An 18,856-nucleotide genomic window follows, 5' to 3' on the forward strand; every position below is an offset into this window, starting at 1 on the left:
CCGGGATACCGGAAATAACCGGAAGTAGATCTTTATTCCGCGCTTTTTTAACATGTTTGAAGGTGCACGACACCGCTTCAGGGCTGGCGGAGAACAGATGCGCTGTCACCTGTTGTAAAACAAAATATGTCAATTTATATATTTGCAAGTGATTCAAGGATACATGGCATAACAGATAAGTAAAATCCATCTTTGGAGTGTGACAAAGTGCATAAGATAAATAGAAATGCAATTGAGTATTATGGAACATTTATTACATTTATTATGTGGGGAAATCGTGGAATTTGTGCCATAAGTTGTCAGGAGGTTAACGTTAGAGAATGTATAGTGTGTCTTGATGATGTTTCGTCATCTTACCTGAGTACTGAGGCCTGTTGACTTTGTATTTTGCTTTTTTACATGGTTTGGATGAACTGGAGCACAACATGAGAAAAAGTGAAGGTATGTCAAACATCATTCTTTCTTTTTATGTTTGTGCTTAGATGCTTCAAATATAAATTATGCCTGCATATGAATACTTATTACAAATAATTTTAGAATTAAATTAAAATGAATTAATTGTTATGCATTAAAAAAAATTTGACCTGATTGTGTGAAGGTCCAACAAGTCAGCCAACAAGTCAACATCCATGTAAACTCGGTAACACTTTACAATAAGGTTCCATTAGTTAATGTTTGTTAATGTATTCACTAACATGAACAAACCACGAACAATACATTTATTACAGTATTTATTCATCTTTGTTAGTTAATGAAAATACAGTTGTTCATTGTTAGTTCATGTTAATTCACAGTGCATTAAAGGGTTAGTTCACCCAAAAATGAAAATTAGCCCCCAAATTACTCACCCTCAAGTCATTCTAGGTGTATATGACTTTCTTCTTTCAGACGAATCCAGTCGGAGTTATATTAAAAATTGTCTTTGATCTTTCAAGCTGTTTAATGGCATTCAGCGGGTGTTGCATGCATGTTGTAAAGTGTTACCGTAAACTCTTTCAATGCTGTTTAAAAGTTTTATGTTTTAATACCAGTGAACAGTGTTGGGGAAAGTTACTTTTAAAAGTAATGCATTACAATATTGCGTTACTCCATTAAAAAAGTAACTAATTACGTTACTTAGTTACTTTTTATGGAAAGTAATGTGTTACGTTTTGAAAAAGTAACTTTTTCTCTTGTAAATTAAAAAGTAATGCGTTACTTTACTAGTTACTTGAAAAAAGTAATCTGATTACGTAACTTGCGTTACTTGTAATATATTACCCCCAACACTGCCAGTGAATGTGCCAATGAAGTCAAAGCAAATTCAATATTCACATCATTCAATCCTGTTTAAAGAGCTATAAAGTGTGTCCTTGAATATGCACCAACACACATAACATGAATGAGTAATTCTGAAAATCTATAAGATTTAATCTAAAAACTAATCAATAGCAAAGTTGTAAAGACATTAGATTATTAAAGGTTTATAAAGGCCACATATCGATCAGAACAGACATTTATGATCCTGAACCGATGGCTCCTGCACCAGTAGAAGGAGATCAGGGCGGTGTGGGTTAACAGCATCATAGTCATATAATTACCAACCCCCCTTCATATCATCAGAGACGCAGTGTAGTCAGACAGCCATTGCAGGAGTATCAAGAGAGTGTAAGAAATGTCGCAAATAAACATCGGATAGAGGGCGGAGAATCTGCAGGCGAAGATAAGCGTGCCATGCGTTCATCCAAAGATGATTTATGGTGAAACGAGGGTGTGAATAGGCACTGGTGGGTTGATGACCGGCCGTAAAACACAGGCGGGAGAGATGAGGAAAGACGAAACAAAGGGAGGAGTAAAAGAGAGAGAGTGAAATGGTGGTAGATAAAGCACAAGACGGGGCCATGAGCTCTGTGCCGCCTTACGACTCGCTACCAGCTCGGCCAAGCCCCTGCCGTGCAAAAGAGTGGGAAAGAGAGCTGCACAGTGCTCAAAGACTGTCTTCCCCACTTCGACTGGCTTTACCTTCCGTTTCCCGACGGCCTTCGGCACTTCCTGGATATCTGCTCTCACCCTCCCGAGAGTACACTGACCAACAGCAACGTCTTTTGTTATCGCTGTGCTCGGAGGCCTCGCTGGCGCCCCCTGTGCCTGCAGTGGGTGCCGCCCCACCGTGCTGCCGGGCGGTGGGAGTCATGCCCTTGCTGCGCCTTGCACTCCTGATTTTCAGCTTCCTTTTTTGGGCAGCAGGCCTTGCAATCTTCACCCTAGGTGTCTGGGCGCAGGCTTCGTTGTCCGACTACATGCTACTCTCTGCGAACCGCTACCCAAATGCGCCAATCATCTTGTTAGGCACAGGTGCTGCTGTGTCTTTCGTTATCGCTGTGCTCGGAGGCCTCGCTGGCGCCCCCTGTGCCTGCAGTGGGTGCCGCCCCACCGTGCTGCCGGGCGGTGGGAGTCATGCCCTTGCTGCGCCTTGCACTCCTGATTTTCAGCTTCCTTTTTTGGGCAGCAGGCCTTGCAATCTTCACCCTAGGTGTCTGGGCGCAGGCTTCGTTGTCCGACTACATGCTACTCTCTGCGAACCGCTACCCAAATGCGCCAATCATCTTGTTAGGCACAGGTGCTGCTGTGACCGCTTGGGGCTTTTTGGGATGTTTGGGAGTGGCTGCCAACCTTCCTTACCTTCTGCGGGCATACGGCTTCTTCCAGTTGGCCACACTCATGGGTGGACTAGCGGTGGGTCTCTCAGGGCTCTTTTACAGGGAGGATATCGCTGAAGGTTTCCGTAGCGGGCTTAAGAAAGCTGTTTTGGACTATGGAGAAGACGAGGGCCACGCAGATGCACTGGACAGCCTGCAGAGGGCGCTTGAGTGCTGTGGCGCTGAGGGTTGGCGTGATTGGCTCATGTCTGATTGGGCTATTCAAGATGCTGTTTACTCAACAGGAAGTTTGGGGAATGATTCCTCTGTGTCATTACCAGACAGTTGTTGTATTAAACGTAAAGGCTGTCGCAATAGACCATTGCCAGAGAGTGGATTCAGGAACATCAAGCTCGCAGGGATTCACACTCACGGTTGTTTCCTCAAAGTCTTCAGCTTGGTAAATGACAATGTCTTTCATATTGCAGCAACAGTCCTGGGCCTTGCTTTCACCCAGGTGGCAGGTATAGCCCTCGCATGTCTGCTTGCCAATCGTCTTTCACCCAGACTGCGAAGACGAGCCCGTTGAAATAAAAAAAGCATCAAGAATTTGCTTTCTCTAGACTTTCATATACTTGCTGCAGTTTCTTGAGTTCAGATCAGTTTTTACAGAAGAGACCAGTAAACATTTTTTGGACAAATGCAACAAATAAACACTGCAACTGTGTTGTAAAGGTTAGATTGAATGTCTAGGTAGAGTAAAATATGTGCATTATCTTATATATAATTAACTTTCTGATTGTTGCATGACTCTGAATGACTAATGTTTTTGTCCAATAGAACATTTAGCTTTCATTACTGACTGAAATATTATATATAAAAAGTTAGAAATTGTCTATATACTGTGTCTCATATTCTGTAAATTGTTTTTCTATTTATGGCCCATTAGATATGTTACACTGATTGTCGAGTGCATGGGGTTTCTAAACAGTATACTGATTTGCTCTTGAATGCTTCACCGGGAGGTAATTGTAATTGTACATTGATTATATAAATATTGTCAATTAAAAGAAAGAAAAAAGACAAAAATATGTATTGTTCTTAAAAATAAACATAAAATAATAACAATATTAAATTAATTTCTAATACAGAATGCATGACCAAGTGCACATGTTGTATTAAACCTTGCTGTTTTAGTGACAATAATGTGATTATTCATCATTGTGAATTGCCACTTGCAACCCATTTCATTTAATATACTGAAACAGAATATTAAACAAGAAAAATGCATGGCTGAACTTGGTTTTATTTGTTTATTGGGATCTGATTCCCAATCATTAATTTATTGGGATCTGATTCCCAATCGTGAAAACTGCAGTACTTAGACGAACGGAGCCAGATCGAATATGAGTTTGAAGAGCAGCAAATTAAAAAAGTAAAAACATGAATTGAAATATGTAATTTTTATTTTCATATGTAAAAATATGTGTTGAACAACTGCATGCCAGCAGCTATTAACTTTGTAGACAATCCACGTTTGAACCCACTATGCACAGCTCCATCTGGTTGGGAGTTTGAAGCAAAACGGTGCATTTTATTGTACTTTTTAAAATGGATAGACTCTTGATTTATATTTTGGCTCCCAAAAGGTAGCTGACCAAACCTCAATCTGCGATTTTAAACATTCTTATTTATGATAGTCTGTATTTCTTTTTCACAACCCCTACTGCAATTACAAGTGAGTGATGAATCATTGGGATCTGGGACAGTCAGTGATGCCTCTTTAATGGCCTGCCAGGTGATTGAAATTTATCTCAGTTTCAACCTACAAACAACTATGATTAGATCCTTCAGACTACTCTTTCTGTAAAATGTATTACTGCAGATGGTGCATGGTAATAAGATTATATAGATAGATAGATAGATAGATTTGTTGTGGTTTTCTGTGTGCTCAGTGTTGAATCATTAATCCATCAAAGGATTAAGTTCTTGAGCAGAGCTGCAAACGGATCACTGTGCAAGTGCAAGACAAACTGTCATTAGTATCAGAATGGCCCAAAGTGTCACGCCACTGCAAAGACTAAAGTTCAACAACGTTGCATTGAAAAAACTCCCGTTGAATTCGTCACTAGAACCGGGCTCACGGACCGTGACGGGAGCGTGTTTTTCCCGTGTTCAGCCGCAGCCGCAGCCTCCGCTCAAGCCCACATTCGTCGCGGTATCAGAAGCGGCTCTTGCTTTACTGGGACTGAACGCGGACGATGTTTTATGTGACCCGCACGGGGCTGAATATCTAAGCGGCTCTCGGATGATTCCGGGCTCTGAGCCCGCTGCGCACTGCTACTGCGGACACCAGTTTGGTCATCTCGCCGGGCAGCTGTGACGGTGCTGTGTGTTATCTGGGGGAGGTGGAGGCCGGTGCTGAGCAAAGTTCTAACCCGATCAGCACAAGCCCCTGTGGTCGGTGGGAAATTCAGGTTAAAGGCGCTGGACTGACGCCTTATTCTCGGTACCGTTGCTTTGGCTTCACTGCATTAAGTAATAGGTTACTCTTTATTTCCCTTTGTCCTTGTTACAGTGTAATTATACATTTAAGTACTGATTAATTTTAATTAACTACATGTTGTTAGGGTTAGAATGAGGGTTTTGTTTATTGTTAGTTGCATGTAATTATGCATAATTTATTGTTATTACTATAGGAAGTACATGTAACATGTATATCAATAACACCTTAATATCCACTATTAAGTGTAATAATACTTAAAAGGTAGATAAATGCTTTTTGCATTTTGGTCTGTTAAAAATAATAAGAAATTTATTATGCATAAATGAATTGCAAAGATATACAATTTTTATTAAAAAGAAAAGCCATAATTTAGGCTTTAAGAAGTTTTAATATTTGTTTATTTTATATGTAAGTAGGTTTATGTAATGCATTGTGTTAACCAAAAGCATATGTTCTCTACAGAAGACAAAAATGAAATGTATTTTTCCAACATTAAACATTGTGCCACACTCCCATTTTACCGGTACTCTCCAAAAAGTATTTTTTGGATTGAAACAGTGTAATTCTTAAGAACATGACTTATGTGTTGTATGTGGATTTTATAATCTTAACAATGGCTAGATTGTGGTCTAACTCAAGTTGATCTCTCTTTCACTATGAATAATGAGCCAAAATCCACTCTTAACCCATAACAATAGATGTATTCATCTACCTTGAAATCCTAAAAGGGATAGTTCACACAAAATAAAAATTATTTCATTCAAGTTGTTCCAAACCTGTTGATCACAAAAGAAAATATTTTGAAGAGTTTAACCAAACAGTTGCTGGTAGCCATTAACCAACAAAAATGGGTAAAAAATGTCCATGTGCTTTGTTTTAAAAAAAATAAGCTTTAGTATCTGTGTATACTGTAGGCAGTCTGATGGGCGTAAAGTGCTCCGCTCCAGCATTCGAGAGTTCCTGTGCAGTGAGGCCATGCTTGCATTGGGAATTCCCACAACACCAGCGGGATCACTGGTGACCTCTGACCTTTATGTCCAGAGGGATGCGTTCTACAGTGGCAATCCCAGACCAGAGAGGTGCTCAGTGGTTCTCAGAATAGCACCCACCTTTATCAGGTTGAGCAATTCTATTTATATCTATCCTCAGACACACATAGAAATTAATTTCTCACATTACGTTTCCATAATCCCAAGTTGTAAAAATGAATTTTGTAAAAATGAAGTTCAAAATCCTGAAGTTTGCTAAATAAAGAAACTATTTATTGAATTGTGCAGCCTTAATACTGGGTTTAGTGTCAGCAAAGGATGTAGAGAAGCTGTTTAAGGGTCCACACTGAGATGTGATAGATCTCTCACAAGGCCTTTTTTAGATGTTACTCATGTCCAAGCTAGTCCAAGTATTTTAGAGTATACAGAATAAAGTCTTAATACCTAAATACTACCATCTACCGTTTGAATATATCCCTAAAAATATTTTTTGGCTCTGAATTATGATATCTACTGAAATTGGTCTGCACTTTTAGTTTCATTAAATTGTACTGAATGTTAGCACTGTACCCTGACTCATAACTCTCTATATTTCTCACCAGATTTGGCTCGTTTGAGATCTTCCACCCTGTGGATGACTTCACAGGTAGACATGGCCCTAGTGTTGGACGTACTGATATTCGTGCACAAATTCTGGATTATGTCATTGAAACATTCTACCCTGAAATACAACGAAGACATTTAGATCGCCAAGAGAGGAATGCTTCCTTCTTCAGAGAGGTTTTAACAATAATATACATTTTAAAAACAAGCTTCACTTTATCACTATTACCTTAAAACAAGAATTTGTATGTACTCTCTTAAAAATAGACATTCCAAAAAGGAGTTTTCACAGCAATACCATAGAAGAACCATTTTGGTTCCCTAAAGAACCTTTCAGTGAATAGTTCATAATATAACCTTATTTTATTAGTGTGTAGAACATTTTAATAATCAAAAGAACCTTTTCCCACTATAAAAACCTTATTTTTATATTATTTTATATTCTGTGGAACTGCAAGGTGACCGTGAGGACTGCCAAACTGGTTGCCCTGTGGCAAAGTGTGGGATTTTGCCATGGAGTTCTCAACACAGACAACATGAGCATCTTGGGACTCACTATAGACTATGGCCCATTTGGCTTCATGGACAGGTTTGTTTAGCTCTACAGAAACTGTGCTTTAAATTGCACAAAAATGCAATAAATGCAACCGAATTACATCCTGAAAGAAGTTGTGCTTTTACTAATTGCTTGGTTTATTAGTGTATTCTAAAAACCTACATTGTTGTTATTTGCAGGTTTGACCCTGAGTTTGTGAGCAATGCCTCTGATAAGAAAGGCCGTTATTCTTATGAAGCTCAGCCATATGTCTGCCGCTGGAACTTGGCACGTTTGGCAGAAGCTCTTGGCACGGAGCTCCAGTCAGCCAAAGCAGGGACCATTTTAGATGAGTTCATGACCATTTATCAGGACTGCTACCTGGACATCATGAGGAGGAAGCTGGGTCTTCTGAGACAACAACAACCAGAGGATGTGGAGCTGGTGGCTGATTTATTGAAGACTATGCACATCACAGGTATAGTGAGAGTGAGGAGATATTTCCGGTTTTCCGTTGAATAAAAATGGAAAGTTGGATGGAAGTTGACTCAGATTACTCAAAAACAAATTACTTACCTAATATTTTCATCTATTGCTGCTCCAGGTGCAGACTTCACAAACACATTTCGTCTGCTGAGTGCCGTGTCCTGTCCTGCAGGTGAACAGAAAGACAGGGACAGCACAGACTCAGTAGTGGAACTGATCGTGGGACAGTGTGCCTCGCTGGAAGAACTAAAGGTGGCTAATCATCTTACAATGCAGCCCGGGTGAGGGGATCTGCACCCTCTCAGGGTCTAATCTTCATACTAATAAACAATTTAATGTATTTTTCACCAGTTTATGCATATCGACAAATATGCCGTTTTTATTTTTATTTTCAGACTGTGAAGTGCAAGAATCTATTGTTTTGAGCAAAAGTTACCAAAATTTCATTTCCCTGTACTCTGCATTCTTCTCTTAATGTGATGCTGTCAGCACGTTGCAAGAAAGACAAGGCAAGAGAATTGGTATGTTGTCTGAATGAATTTGCATTGGTTTGTCTCTAGCGACTTTTAAAACAGAGCTGAAAAAGCATTATGAGCTCTAAACAGGTAAATCTGAGTGTCACTGAGTGTAAAAATATTTATGCACAATTACTTTTCACAATTATTTGTTATTTGTATGCCCTAGTATTTCTTATTCATTATGTCCTAAGTTTATTTATTTATTAAGACCAGTGCAATTTACTATCGTTGAAATATTATGAGAGTTTTTATTAATACATTGAATCAGTTTTTATTTTCATTTTACTTTTCATTTAAATATTATTTTTGGTAAAATTGTCATCATTAAAGGGGTCATATGATGCTTTTTTAAAGATCATTATTTTGTGTATTTGGTGTAACAGAATATGTTGACATTTTTTTTTTTAATGTATGCATATATTGTTTTTTATTCATTTTTTTTTCGGTTTTAGTTATTTTAGTATATCAAGTTAAACTAAATTAAAATGTTGCCTTTTAACTAGCTTAAATGTTTTATTTTATTTCAGTTAACGTTTATTTCAAGTAAAGAACATTTTTATGGTTTTAGTTTTAGTTACAGTAACTGTGATTGTTGAACCATGGTTGAGAGAGACCCCTCATAATTTCTTATGTTCAAAAGTAAAAAGGAGTTTTGGAGATACTTAACACCTATACTATGTTTTCCTTATTTTCTTTCATTTGTTGTACCTCTGTGTCCATTCTTAGTGAGTTGAAGATGATTCTCTCCACGGCTGAGACAAATCCAGGTATGTTCAACATGGTAGCCAATCAGCCAGAGGTCGCCAAGCAACTGGAAAAGATTGGCAGGCTGAAGGAGCTTCTCGTAATCAATGAGGTGGAGCTAAAAATAAAGCAGAGATATCATTGGCAGAGATGGGTCAAACAATACAGGTATAAATACATATTCAAGATTCAAGCTCTTTATTTTCATGTATACTAGGTACAAATTCTTATTTTGTTAATAAATAAATATAAATGAATATACAAGTTTTAATGACTTATTAAATTACCATGAATTGAAAGTCCAAGGCTTTTGATATTTATGGTCACCACGTTAGGAGACGTCTGGCTCATGAATGTGACGAAGTGAGTGACCCTGCTGCAGTAGAGAAAGAACGGGTCAGATCTATGAACTCCACCAATCCTGCTGTTGTACTACGGAATTACATTGCCCAGAATGCAATTGAAGCAGCTGAAAGGGGTGATTTTTCAGAGGTCAGAGGTCATGATTGAAATGCAATAATTTAAACAATGACATTTTGTGGTGTATTCATCTAAAAAAAAAAAACTTTTCAGGTTCAACAGCTGCTTAAAGTTTTGGAGAACCCTTATTCGGTCAGTGTGGATCTGGAGCGTCCAGTATGGTCAGCAGGAAGTGGGTCAGTCCAAGCTGATGGCAACAGCATTAAGGGACAGGAAGTTAAGGAGAACACAAAAAGAAAAGCAGCAGCTGATACTCACCAGATTCCATATAACAGTAAACCTCCTGCATGGGCCAGAACGATCTGTGTCACATGATCATCCTAAAGCCTCCCAAACATCACAGCCCAATCCAATACAGAAAGAAAGCCAGAGAAAATGTAGAACATTCTCTTTTGAGTTTCTCTGTATTGATCAGGTATGTTAGTGTTGAGGGAGGCTGAGCAACACAGAGCACTCCTGGTCAGATAATGCAGAAATGGCCATATGTCAATAGGTACAATAAATGAGGCATACTTTTTTATAATTAAAAAAAAAAATTTTATGACTATGACATTTAGAAACTGATTAAATTGTTCATATTTTAATTTCACCTCAGTTAATTCTGCAATTATCTGATCAATGAAGATTCAGATGTTCAGCTTAGCAGGCCTGTCTGAGTTTGAAAAACAAGGAGTATCTTGTGCACACATACAAACATACATACTCTTTAATTATGCATTTATCACTTAATTTCACCCTAAATTTTACTAGCTTCCACGTTTTTCAAAACACAAAGTAGAAGTTTAACAGAATGTCCAAGCTGTTGTTTTGCATAGGCTACAGTGAAAGTGGTTGCCTTGCTTATATTGTCAAGCTCCAAAAAGCACTATAAAAGTAGTCTGTGAAAGTCTTCTAAGGTCTGCCATACTATACATTTTGTGATTTTGTGAGAGGCATATTCAATTAAAAACTGATATATAAAAGCAAATAGATTTAGCCACAAATCAGTCAGTCAGTTCACTTGATTTTGTTTAAACGTTCTTTTTTTTTACAATATTTTCTATAATAAATTTAGTCTTAATATCATGTTTGTATGTTTGTTTGTTTTTTGCCTCTTGCTGTTCACAATTTTACATTAGGCCATTATTCACAAGTAGTTGGACTCAGTATTAACAAACAAACCACATTACAAAATGAGATCTAAATGTCATTGAGATGAGTTTAATCATTAACTTCATCCGAACACTGTGATTCTAGTAACAGTATACAACTGCCTAGCCGTAAGAGTTCTGTATGTACATTTCTGATATAACAAAAGATGAACATGATTACACATACATGTGTAGCCTAAAATTGAAAGGCTGAAGACATTATAGTTTTTGTGATTCAAAGTTCTTTGCATTATTTATTCAGTAAAGCAAATTGTTCTAAAACCCCTAAATGTTATTTGAATAATATTCAAAGCAGCTAATTAGTGTGAGCCATGGATTTCACACTGGATATGCTTCAATAATATTCAAGGCAAATATACAGTTGAATGGATGAATGGATTAAAAAGATCTGGAACTTATTTCACAGCGGTAAATATAACTGTCTGTCTTAAACTACTTTTAATAATTTTAATAATAATATCACAGTAAAGCAATGTGTTTTAGGAATTGCAAAAGTCAAAATGGCTACATCTCAGAATTAATATTTGTCAGGTGCATCACACATGTTTTGAGTATGTGGAATCAGCACCTTACTGGGACAAAAAGAGACACAAAAGGAGAATTTTACATTCACATTTATTAGAGTAGTTGTCGTATAATACTACTTTACGAGCAGATTATGCCGTAATCTCTCCATAAACAAAACAACAGGCTTCACAATAATAGCTGAGTAACTGAAGTCCCTACTGATGAAGCTCTTTTGCATGTATTACAAGAATGTACAATTTTAAGATCTCAGTGGTCATTAGTTAAATGAAAATGTGGTTATTAAATCAGACTATAATTTGCCTAAAGACTATAACATGAAAAAATTCCTGGCCTTTCTATATAGATTCTCTGTAAAAGGACAGATGAAAATACTGCATTAGCACAAGTGAAATTTAAGACCTGGGGATCATGAAGGATTAGTGGTCAAATTGAAGACTGAATGCAAAGTTACTTACTTAGTAAAGCAAATCTAAGAGATTTTAGATGCAATTTGAATTGTACTCAAAGCAGCATGATGCATGAGACACGCTTCATTTCAGCCGGGCAGTTGCAAAATATACAATGAATGACTATATGCTATGTTTCAAATAAATATATGTGTACCCCAAATTTGCTTCAGGAATGTACTTGTGTACTATATGAACCTTAAATGCTTTTGCTTTTTGATGCCATGCTTATTTGTGAGACACATTTGATTTCACCTTCTTGGACTTATAGTAAAAAGGTTTTGTTGAAGTCAGTGGGAGGAACCAGAGCCAAACAGATTTAACCAACCTCAACCTCAATCTCAAATCTATGTCCTAACATGGAGTAGGAGGCAACCTCAACATTTAAATATGCCTGATTCTAATAATGTGCTTTAACAAGAGTGGACCTGCTAATTTAGGGACAGAAAAACAAAAGCAGAAGTGAACATTGCAGGTGAGTTTCAAAATTGCACTTCAAAAATACAATTTTAGTGATTGTTTTTGTGCATATGGATTTTGATAATATAACATAGCATCTATTTTTGTATTTCTTGCTGGTGTCAACATTAATATTAATGACTGGTTTATGTCATTTTGTGTTATAAAGATTTGTAGGAGTGGAAATTGTTTGCAATTTTCCAGTCAAATCCAGTGGTGTCCATCTATTTAGTGACAAGCTACAATGTTGCTCATTCTATTTTTGAGTAAGTATCAATACTAACACAAACAAGCATATTTTTACAGACAATGCCAGTGTTTTTAACTCTTAATTTCTTTACATTTTTTTCTGTAACATGAAGTTCTAGGCAATACCATTTCAAGTACGTCCGAACCAGTCAGACTGGTAAATGGCAACAACTCTTGTTCTGGAAGATTGGAGGTTTTCTATAACGATCAGTGGGGAACAGTGTGTGATGATGGCTGGGATCTATCAGATGCAGCAGTGGTGTGTAGAGAGATGGGCTGTGGGGATGCTATTGAGGCAAAGAGTGGTGCTTATTTCAGACCAGGTGGGGGACAAGTATCAATGAGCGATATTGGGTGTGTTGAAAATGAGCCTACGTTGAGCAGTTGCAGCTCTAAGAAAGCGGGAGAGTTTTACTGTGACCATTCAAAAGATGCTGGAATCGTCTGTCGCTGTAAGTTGCTGGTATTTCACTTGAAATAAAGGCTGTTATGTTTCTGTATGCAATTAATAATTTTTTCTGATTCTGATGTCTGCTCTGTGTGGACATTAGCCCTTGTCAGATTGGTGAATGGCAGTCACTCCTGTTCTGGACGAGTGGAGGTTTTCAATGGCGGTCAGTGGGGAACAGTGTGCGATAATGGCTGGGATTATTCAGATGCTGCAGTAATATGTAAAGAAATGGGCTGTGGGAATGTTTTCGAGCAAAGGATCGGTGGTTTTTTTGGCCAGGGATTAGGACCAGTATGGCTGAGTGATGTACAATGTTATAACTCTGAAACGAATCTGAGACGCTGTAATTTTCAGGGATGGGGACAAAACTTGTGTGGACATGAGAAGGATGCTACAGTCGCCTGTAAACGTGAGTATAAAATCTTTTACACAAAATTTTAAGGGTGATGTGCAGCATTTGTGGCATGCAGTTGATTACCACAGAAAATTATTTTTCTTTTTTTACTATTTTCTTTTTACGTTTTCACGACACCAAGCAGGCAAGCTTATATGTTTGTTAAATCACTTACATGAATTATTCTGTAAATAAATGAATAATAGCAACATAATTCGAGTGGATAGAATTTGGTTCATTTACATCATGCCACAAATGCTGTGCATAAAAATTTGTTGTAAATTATCCAGAATATTTCTTGACTCACAAATTTTATTTTATATGAAATTGAGAAAGCGCATCAGATATAATCCACCGACAACAGCTCTCATTATGTCGTTATTCAGGCAGAATTAACCTGGAAAATGGCTTCAATGCTTGCTCTGGAAGAGTGGAGATTTTTAATCGCTGGGGAAACACTAATTGGGGAACTGTGTGTGGTGATGGCTGGGATCTATCAGAGGCTGCAGTGGTGTGTAGGGAGATGGGATGTGGGGATGCTATAGCGGCAAAGGGTGCTGCTTATTTCGGGCAGGGACCGCACTGGTATCCAGTATGGTTGGATGATATCAACTGCATTGGCAATGAGCTCACACTCGCTGCCTGTGAGTCCAAACAAATAGAAGATTTCCAGTTGCATTACAAGGATGCTGGTGTTATCTGTCAATGTAAGTTGCTCTATTGCCATTCATGTAAGAATACTGAAAAGAAAATATTGTCAGTGAATAGTAGTTCACTCAAAAATGAAAAACTTTTGTCATCATTTAACCCCAGGCTGCTACAGGTCCATTATTATGTTTATGATGACATTGCATTAAATTTGTGGGGGAAAATAGAATAAAGATTCTGTTCTGTATTTAGGTAAACTATCCTAATATTTTTTTAATAGCTTGTTTCTTAATCTTTCATCTGTCTGGCCATTAGCTCTTGTTAAGCTGGTGAATGGCACTAACTCTTGCTCTGGACGAGTTGAAGTTTTCTTTGATGGCCAGTGGGGAACAGTGTGTGATGATGGCTGGGATCAGTCAGATGCTGCAGTGGTGTGCAGAGAGATGGGCTGTGGGGATGCTATTGAGGCAAAGAGTGCTGCTTATTTTGGACAAGGATCTGGACTCGTATGGCTAAGTGATTTACAGTGTGCCAGTTACTCTACTCTGAGAAACTGTAATTCAAAGGGATGGGGGCAAAACAGCTGTGGACATGAGAAGGATGCTGGAGTTGCCTGTCAACGTGAGTACAAAACCAAAAAATGATCAGTATAAACTTTATCATATTTTGTCCACTGGTAATACATTTTTGTGGGCATTAGTTAACATCAGACTGGTGAATGGCATCTCCTCTTGTTCTGGACGAGTGGAGGTTTTTCGTGATGGTCAGTGGGGAACCGTGTTTGATGATGGCTGGGATCTAACAGATGCTGCAGTGGTGTGTAGAGAGATGGGATGTGGAGATGCTATAGAGGCAATAGGTGGTGCTTATTTTGGACAAGGTGCAGGACAAATATTTATGGGCAGTGTAAACTGTCTTGGAAATGAGACCATACTCAGTGCTTGTGAATCACGTAGAAAAGGAATGTATGACCATTCAAAGGATGCTGGAGTCATCTGTGACCGTAAGTGAAATCTAGTTTTCTACACTGTCTCTTTCATTTTAATGCATGTAAAAAAAATAGTGATTAAAGGAATAATTCACCCAAAAATGAAAGTTTGCTGAAAATTTACTTACCCCCAGGTCATCTAAAATGTAGATGAGTTTGTTTCTTCATCAGAACAGATGTGGAGAACTCTGCAGTGAATGGGTGCTGTCAGAATGAGAGTTCAAACAGCTGATAAAAACATCACAATAATACACAAGTCTGGACAAAATGTGAGTCCAGAATCCATAATAACACTTCCTCCAGTGGAAAAAGTCCATCCCCTGTTGTCTACTCACATCAAAAAGTTTTCACTTGTAAATGGTGCTTGATCTTTGCATATTTCTCTCCTGATTCAGAAGACATTACTTTTTCACTGGCGAAAGCAATATTATGAATTCTGGATATTTTAGCTGGAAGCAGTGGTTTGAAGTTGTAAACATTTTAATGGTTTACTTGTTTCTTACAAACATCCAGCTTTTGTTTTACAAGACATTAATTGATGGACTGGAGTTGTGTGGATTATTGTGATGTTTTTATCAACTGTTTGGACTCTCATTCTGACGGCACCCATTCACTGCAGAGGATCCATTGGTGAGCAAGTAGTATCTAAACTGGTTCTAATGAAGAAACAAACTCGTCTACATATTGGATGGCCTGAGGGTGAGTAAATTTTTAGCAAAATTCCATTTGTGGGTGAAACATTTCTTTAATGCAGCCATGTGTGGGACTTTGACCTACAAAAGAAGACAGTCAATTAATAGTCATTGTAAATGGAGAAAACATTGTGTTTAAGTAGTTAATGTGTTTCTTTTACTTTCATTTATGTGGCTGTTAGCTTCTCTCAGGCTCGTTAATGGACACAACTCTTGCTTTGGAAGAGTGGAGGTTCTTTATAATGGAATATGGGGAACAGTGTGTGATAATGGCTGGGATCTATCAGATGCTGCAGCGGTGTGTAGAGAGATGGGCTGTGGGGATGTGATCGAGGCGAAGAGCTCTGCTCATTTCGGTCAGGGATCAGGGCCTGTATGGATAAGTGATTTACAATGTTCTGACACTAACTCAAGACTAAGAGGTTGTCAATCAAGTGGATGGGGAAGAGGCACTTGTGGACATGAGAAAGATGCAGGAGTCATCTGTAAGGGTGAGTTCAAACCTTTTAACAGCAAACGATGTAGTCAGTATAGGACTGAAGTGATTGTATATGTGCTTTATGGTCAAACTATCATTATATATATAAACTTTCTTCTATTGTGTGATCAATAGATAACGTTAGGCTGGTCAACAGCACCAACTCCTGTTATGGACGAGTGGAGGTTCTTCGTGCCGGTCAGTGGGGAACAGTGTGTGATGATGGATGGGATGCATCAGATGCTGCAGTGGTGTGTAGACAACTGGGCTGTGGAACAGTTTTGGAAGTAAAGAATGCGGCTTATTTTGGAAAGGGTTCAGGACCAATTTGGATGAATAATATAAACTGTTTTGGGAATGAGGCTACATTGATGAGCTGTTCATATAATGCAACTCCAAACAGATGTGACCATGAGAAAGATGCCGGAGTCATTTGTGGATGTAAGTGCCAATGCTTTCATTTTAGTGAGTGAGGTAATATAGCAATGTGTTTTCTTCATGGAGACATTGATGACTTTTGATTTGATGATTTTGGTACCAAAAAATACCCAAAATGCCCATGAAATGTCATGCTCAAATATGCTGGTAACATGTAGGCTTTAAAGAACAATGGATGCTCTTTAAAGCCTACATCCACGTGAAAAAAAGTTTGTTATACTGGTGCATTTGAGCAAGAAATCTAATTTTTCACACTTTCTCACATTCACTCAGCTGTTAAAGTCCTGTTGAGGGTTGAAGTGAAGGCTAACCTTGGAGTTGACCCAAACACTGCTGGAATCATAAATAAACTTTCAGAAGAGGTAAGAGTAGTGGAACGAGTGACATTAAGCTGTATCTTTCACTACTTTTTGCTGTCATCTACTGGCTGTTTGTGTTATTATTCTGTTCTCTGTATTTACATTCATTTGAATCTCATAGATTGGGAAGAAGCTACGAATAAATGGGACTTTCTCACTGAAAACTCAGACAGATGGAAATATCTTCCATAAGAGAATAGGGGCTTCACCCTGATGAATTGGTAAGACATTAACCTTAGCTTTAAAACTAAAGTTTAAATCTTTAATTTAATATTTTCCACAATAACAATGTACAGTGATGTTGGTTCCTCAGGTCATTTCTGGAATACAGAGAAGAAAACAAGCTAACACTATCTAATAGGACATTGATTGCTTCATCCTTCTTTCAGTCTGACCTTTGTAAATGAAATTAATAATTATCTTACATATTTTTCCATATGACAATGCTTTATATAATATCCTTGTATTTTTTTTCCAATGACGATGTAAGCGTAATATTTGTGTTTAGATACTGACAGTGTTTTGATACTGATAAAGTATCTTTGTGTCACATCCTAACTTGCTAAATTTCAATTTAATATATTTTGTAATCAATGTAATAGCCAATATTGTACATATATTTTCAATATAAACCAGTCTGGAGCTAAATGAATGAAAATATTATAACAGTATGCTTAATAATAATTTCATTTAATTCAATTCCATTTACATACTATATATAGTTGCATAATAAACATAGATAAAGTGTGATTAAAGAATTTCTGGATGTTGTCTTTGTAGTAATTTTTGTCTTGTTTTACAGAAAAAAATACTTATGCTTAAAAAGTATTTACGTTGTGACTACTGTTACCTTGTTAATGTAGGTATGGTACCATTTTACCATATTTAGGTAATTCAGTTGCTTAGTTTTTGAAACAAAAATAAATCTTTTTAACCATGACAAAAGCATCCGGGCTTGTAGTTGGTGAGCCGGTTTCTCCAAAGTATTTTCAGGATACTTAAAAGTTTTGTAAACCATTTGCAATGGGTAATGATCTGAGACAGACACGTGCATGTATTTAGCAGGAAAAGCAACCTATCCCAATTCAAAAACAGGGTGAAGGCCTGACCATGCATAATAGCATAAAGCCAAAAATTAATTTTGAAACATGGAATGGCTTAAGAATGCATGGAATAAAGCAAACAAGTCTTATTATGGTACTTGTTTGGCCCTAAATAATACAGGATTATTTGTGGAAGGTAAATATTCAAAAGGTTCACAGTTTGCATCCTGTTAATGGGGCCTGTCAGAGTAATTAGGGAGGAAAAACTCATTTGAACAACCAAACAAAATGGAAAAAATGAACAGCCTTCTGTTTGATGCCATTGTTATTTGTTTGCAAAAGTTCGAGCAGAATTAAACTTTTTGGTTACTTTAAGCAATTCAGTCAGTTCCAAACAATGACAATGACCTTGATTGGGGACCCTTAAAACCCAGCATTATGAAAGACAAAAACAAGTTGACTATCATTGCCTTATATTTTCGTTTATGTCTAACCTGTTTGCATAGGTCATGGCTTTCTTCTAAAGTGCAATTTGCTGACTTCTACACCTGTTGCATATGTGATTTATAATGCAAATATATGTAAAATAATAACCTGAAAAGGTGAGATTATTTGTCAGGGTCATCTGAAGGGAGGAGACAGGTGGGCTAGAGGTTGTACCTCTAGATAAATGCACACTAAATCTCCAACATACAAACTTATATTTCAGATCCAGAAGGAAAACAGCAGCATACATGGGACACTTCAAAAGGTTTGAACCCCTTAGCCATATTTTGAACTTCCTGTCTTTATTTTACTATTTCTATTTGTCTGCTAAATTAATAAATGTAAATGCTTATTAATTTGTTCCATCTCAAAGTATGATTGCTTTGAGGTATGATTCACTGCAAATTTTCAAGTTGACAATAGAATTAGAAAAATGGTAATGATTTGTAATATCCTCCTTATAAGTATTTTTAAACATATAGCCTAGAAGAAGGATTTTAGGATTTACATTTATATTTATGGCTTTATAAGGAAGTCTAAATAAGAAACTTTGGTAACACCTTACTT

The 18,856-nt window shown here is 37.4% G+C and overlaps 3 protein-coding genes across 6 annotated transcripts; all 3 read left to right on the top strand.

The window, feature by feature from the left end:
- The first annotated feature begins 363 nt into the window (after window positions 1–363).
- selenoo2 (selenoprotein O2) lies at window positions 364–11,284 on the top strand. 4 transcript variants are annotated; one of them, XM_016516470.1, is made up of 10 exons: window positions 364–441; window positions 6,039–6,242; window positions 6,716–6,893; window positions 7,175–7,305; window positions 7,452–7,729; window positions 7,856–7,989; window positions 8,227–8,258; window positions 8,982–9,167; window positions 9,335–9,491; window positions 9,573–11,284. In XM_016516470.1, the coding sequence occupies exons 2-10, from the start codon at window positions 6,100–6,102 to the stop codon at window positions 9,792–9,794; spliced, it is 1,461 nt and encodes a 486-aa protein (XP_016371956.1). In that variant the 5' UTR covers window positions 364–441; window positions 6,039–6,099; the 3' UTR covers window positions 9,795–11,284. The 4 variants fall into 4 exon arrangements, with proteins under 4 accessions (XP_016371956.1, XP_016371955.1, XP_016371954.1 ...); XM_016516469.1 differs by lacking the exon at window positions 364–441 and adding an exon at window positions 4,915–5,156; XM_016516468.1 differs by lacking the exon at window positions 364–441 and adding an exon at window positions 4,915–5,127.
- Window positions 1,451–3,634, top strand: LOC107711487 (tetraspanin-7-like). The gene is made up of 2 exons (XM_016516472.1): window positions 1,451–2,334; window positions 2,600–3,634. Exons 1-2 carry the CDS (start codon window positions 1,851–1,853, stop codon window positions 3,205–3,207), a joined length of 1,092 nt encoding a protein of 363 aa, XP_016371958.1. The 5' UTR covers window positions 1,451–1,850; the 3' UTR covers window positions 3,208–3,634.
- Window positions 11,285–13,680: 2,396 nt separating the features above from the next.
- Window positions 13,681–17,313, top strand: LOC107711464 (deleted in malignant brain tumors 1 protein). The gene is made up of 7 exons (XM_016516444.1): window positions 13,681–13,864; window positions 13,971–13,980; window positions 14,086–14,426; window positions 14,506–14,808; window positions 15,668–15,976; window positions 16,099–16,981; window positions 17,074–17,313. The coding sequence occupies exons 1-6, from the start codon at window positions 13,681–13,683 to the stop codon at window positions 16,434–16,436; spliced, it is 1,485 nt and encodes a 494-aa protein (XP_016371930.1). The 3' UTR covers window positions 16,437–16,981; window positions 17,074–17,313.
- Window positions 17,314–18,856: the final 1,543 nt, after the last annotated feature.

The sequence above is a fragment of the Sinocyclocheilus rhinocerous genome, unplaced genomic scaffold (genome assembly GCF_001515625.1).
Source record: "Sinocyclocheilus rhinocerous isolate Xijiao unplaced genomic scaffold, SAMN03320098_v1.1 scaffold208, whole genome shotgun sequence".
In the NCBI taxonomy this organism is placed as follows: Eukaryota; Metazoa; Chordata; class Actinopteri; order Cypriniformes; family Cyprinidae; genus Sinocyclocheilus; species Sinocyclocheilus rhinocerous.

Bases quoted from the DNA above. Each gene is read 5' to 3' on its own strand.
- LOC107711487 (XM_016516472.1), top strand. From the start codon at position 1,851: ATGGTGGTAGATAAAGCACAAGACGGGGCCATGAGCTCTGTGCCGCCT. The intron at 2,335-2,599 runs GTGCTGCTGTGT...TGTTAGGCACAG, and splicing joins AATCATCTTGTTAGGCACAG to GTGCTGCTGTGACCGCTTGG.
- selenoo2 (XM_016516470.1), top strand. From the start codon at position 6,100: ATGCTTGCATTGGGAATTCCCACAACACCAGCGGGATCACTGGTGACC. The intron at 7,730-7,855 runs GTATAGTGAGAG...TTGCTGCTCCAG, and splicing joins GAAGACTATGCACATCACAG to GTGCAGACTTCACAAACACA. The intron at 9,492-9,572 runs GTCAGAGGTCAT...AAAACTTTTCAG, and splicing joins AAAGGGGTGATTTTTCAGAG to GTTCAACAGCTGCTTAAAGT.
- LOC107711464 (XM_016516444.1), top strand. From the start codon at position 13,681: ATGGGATGTGGGGATGCTATAGCGGCAAAGGGTGCTGCTTATTTCGGG. The intron at 14,809-15,667 runs GTAAGTGAAATC...TGTGGCTGTTAG, and splicing joins TGCTGGAGTCATCTGTGACC to CTTCTCTCAGGCTCGTTAAT. The intron at 15,977-16,098 runs GTGAGTTCAAAC...TGTGATCAATAG, and splicing joins TGCAGGAGTCATCTGTAAGG to ATAACGTTAGGCTGGTCAAC.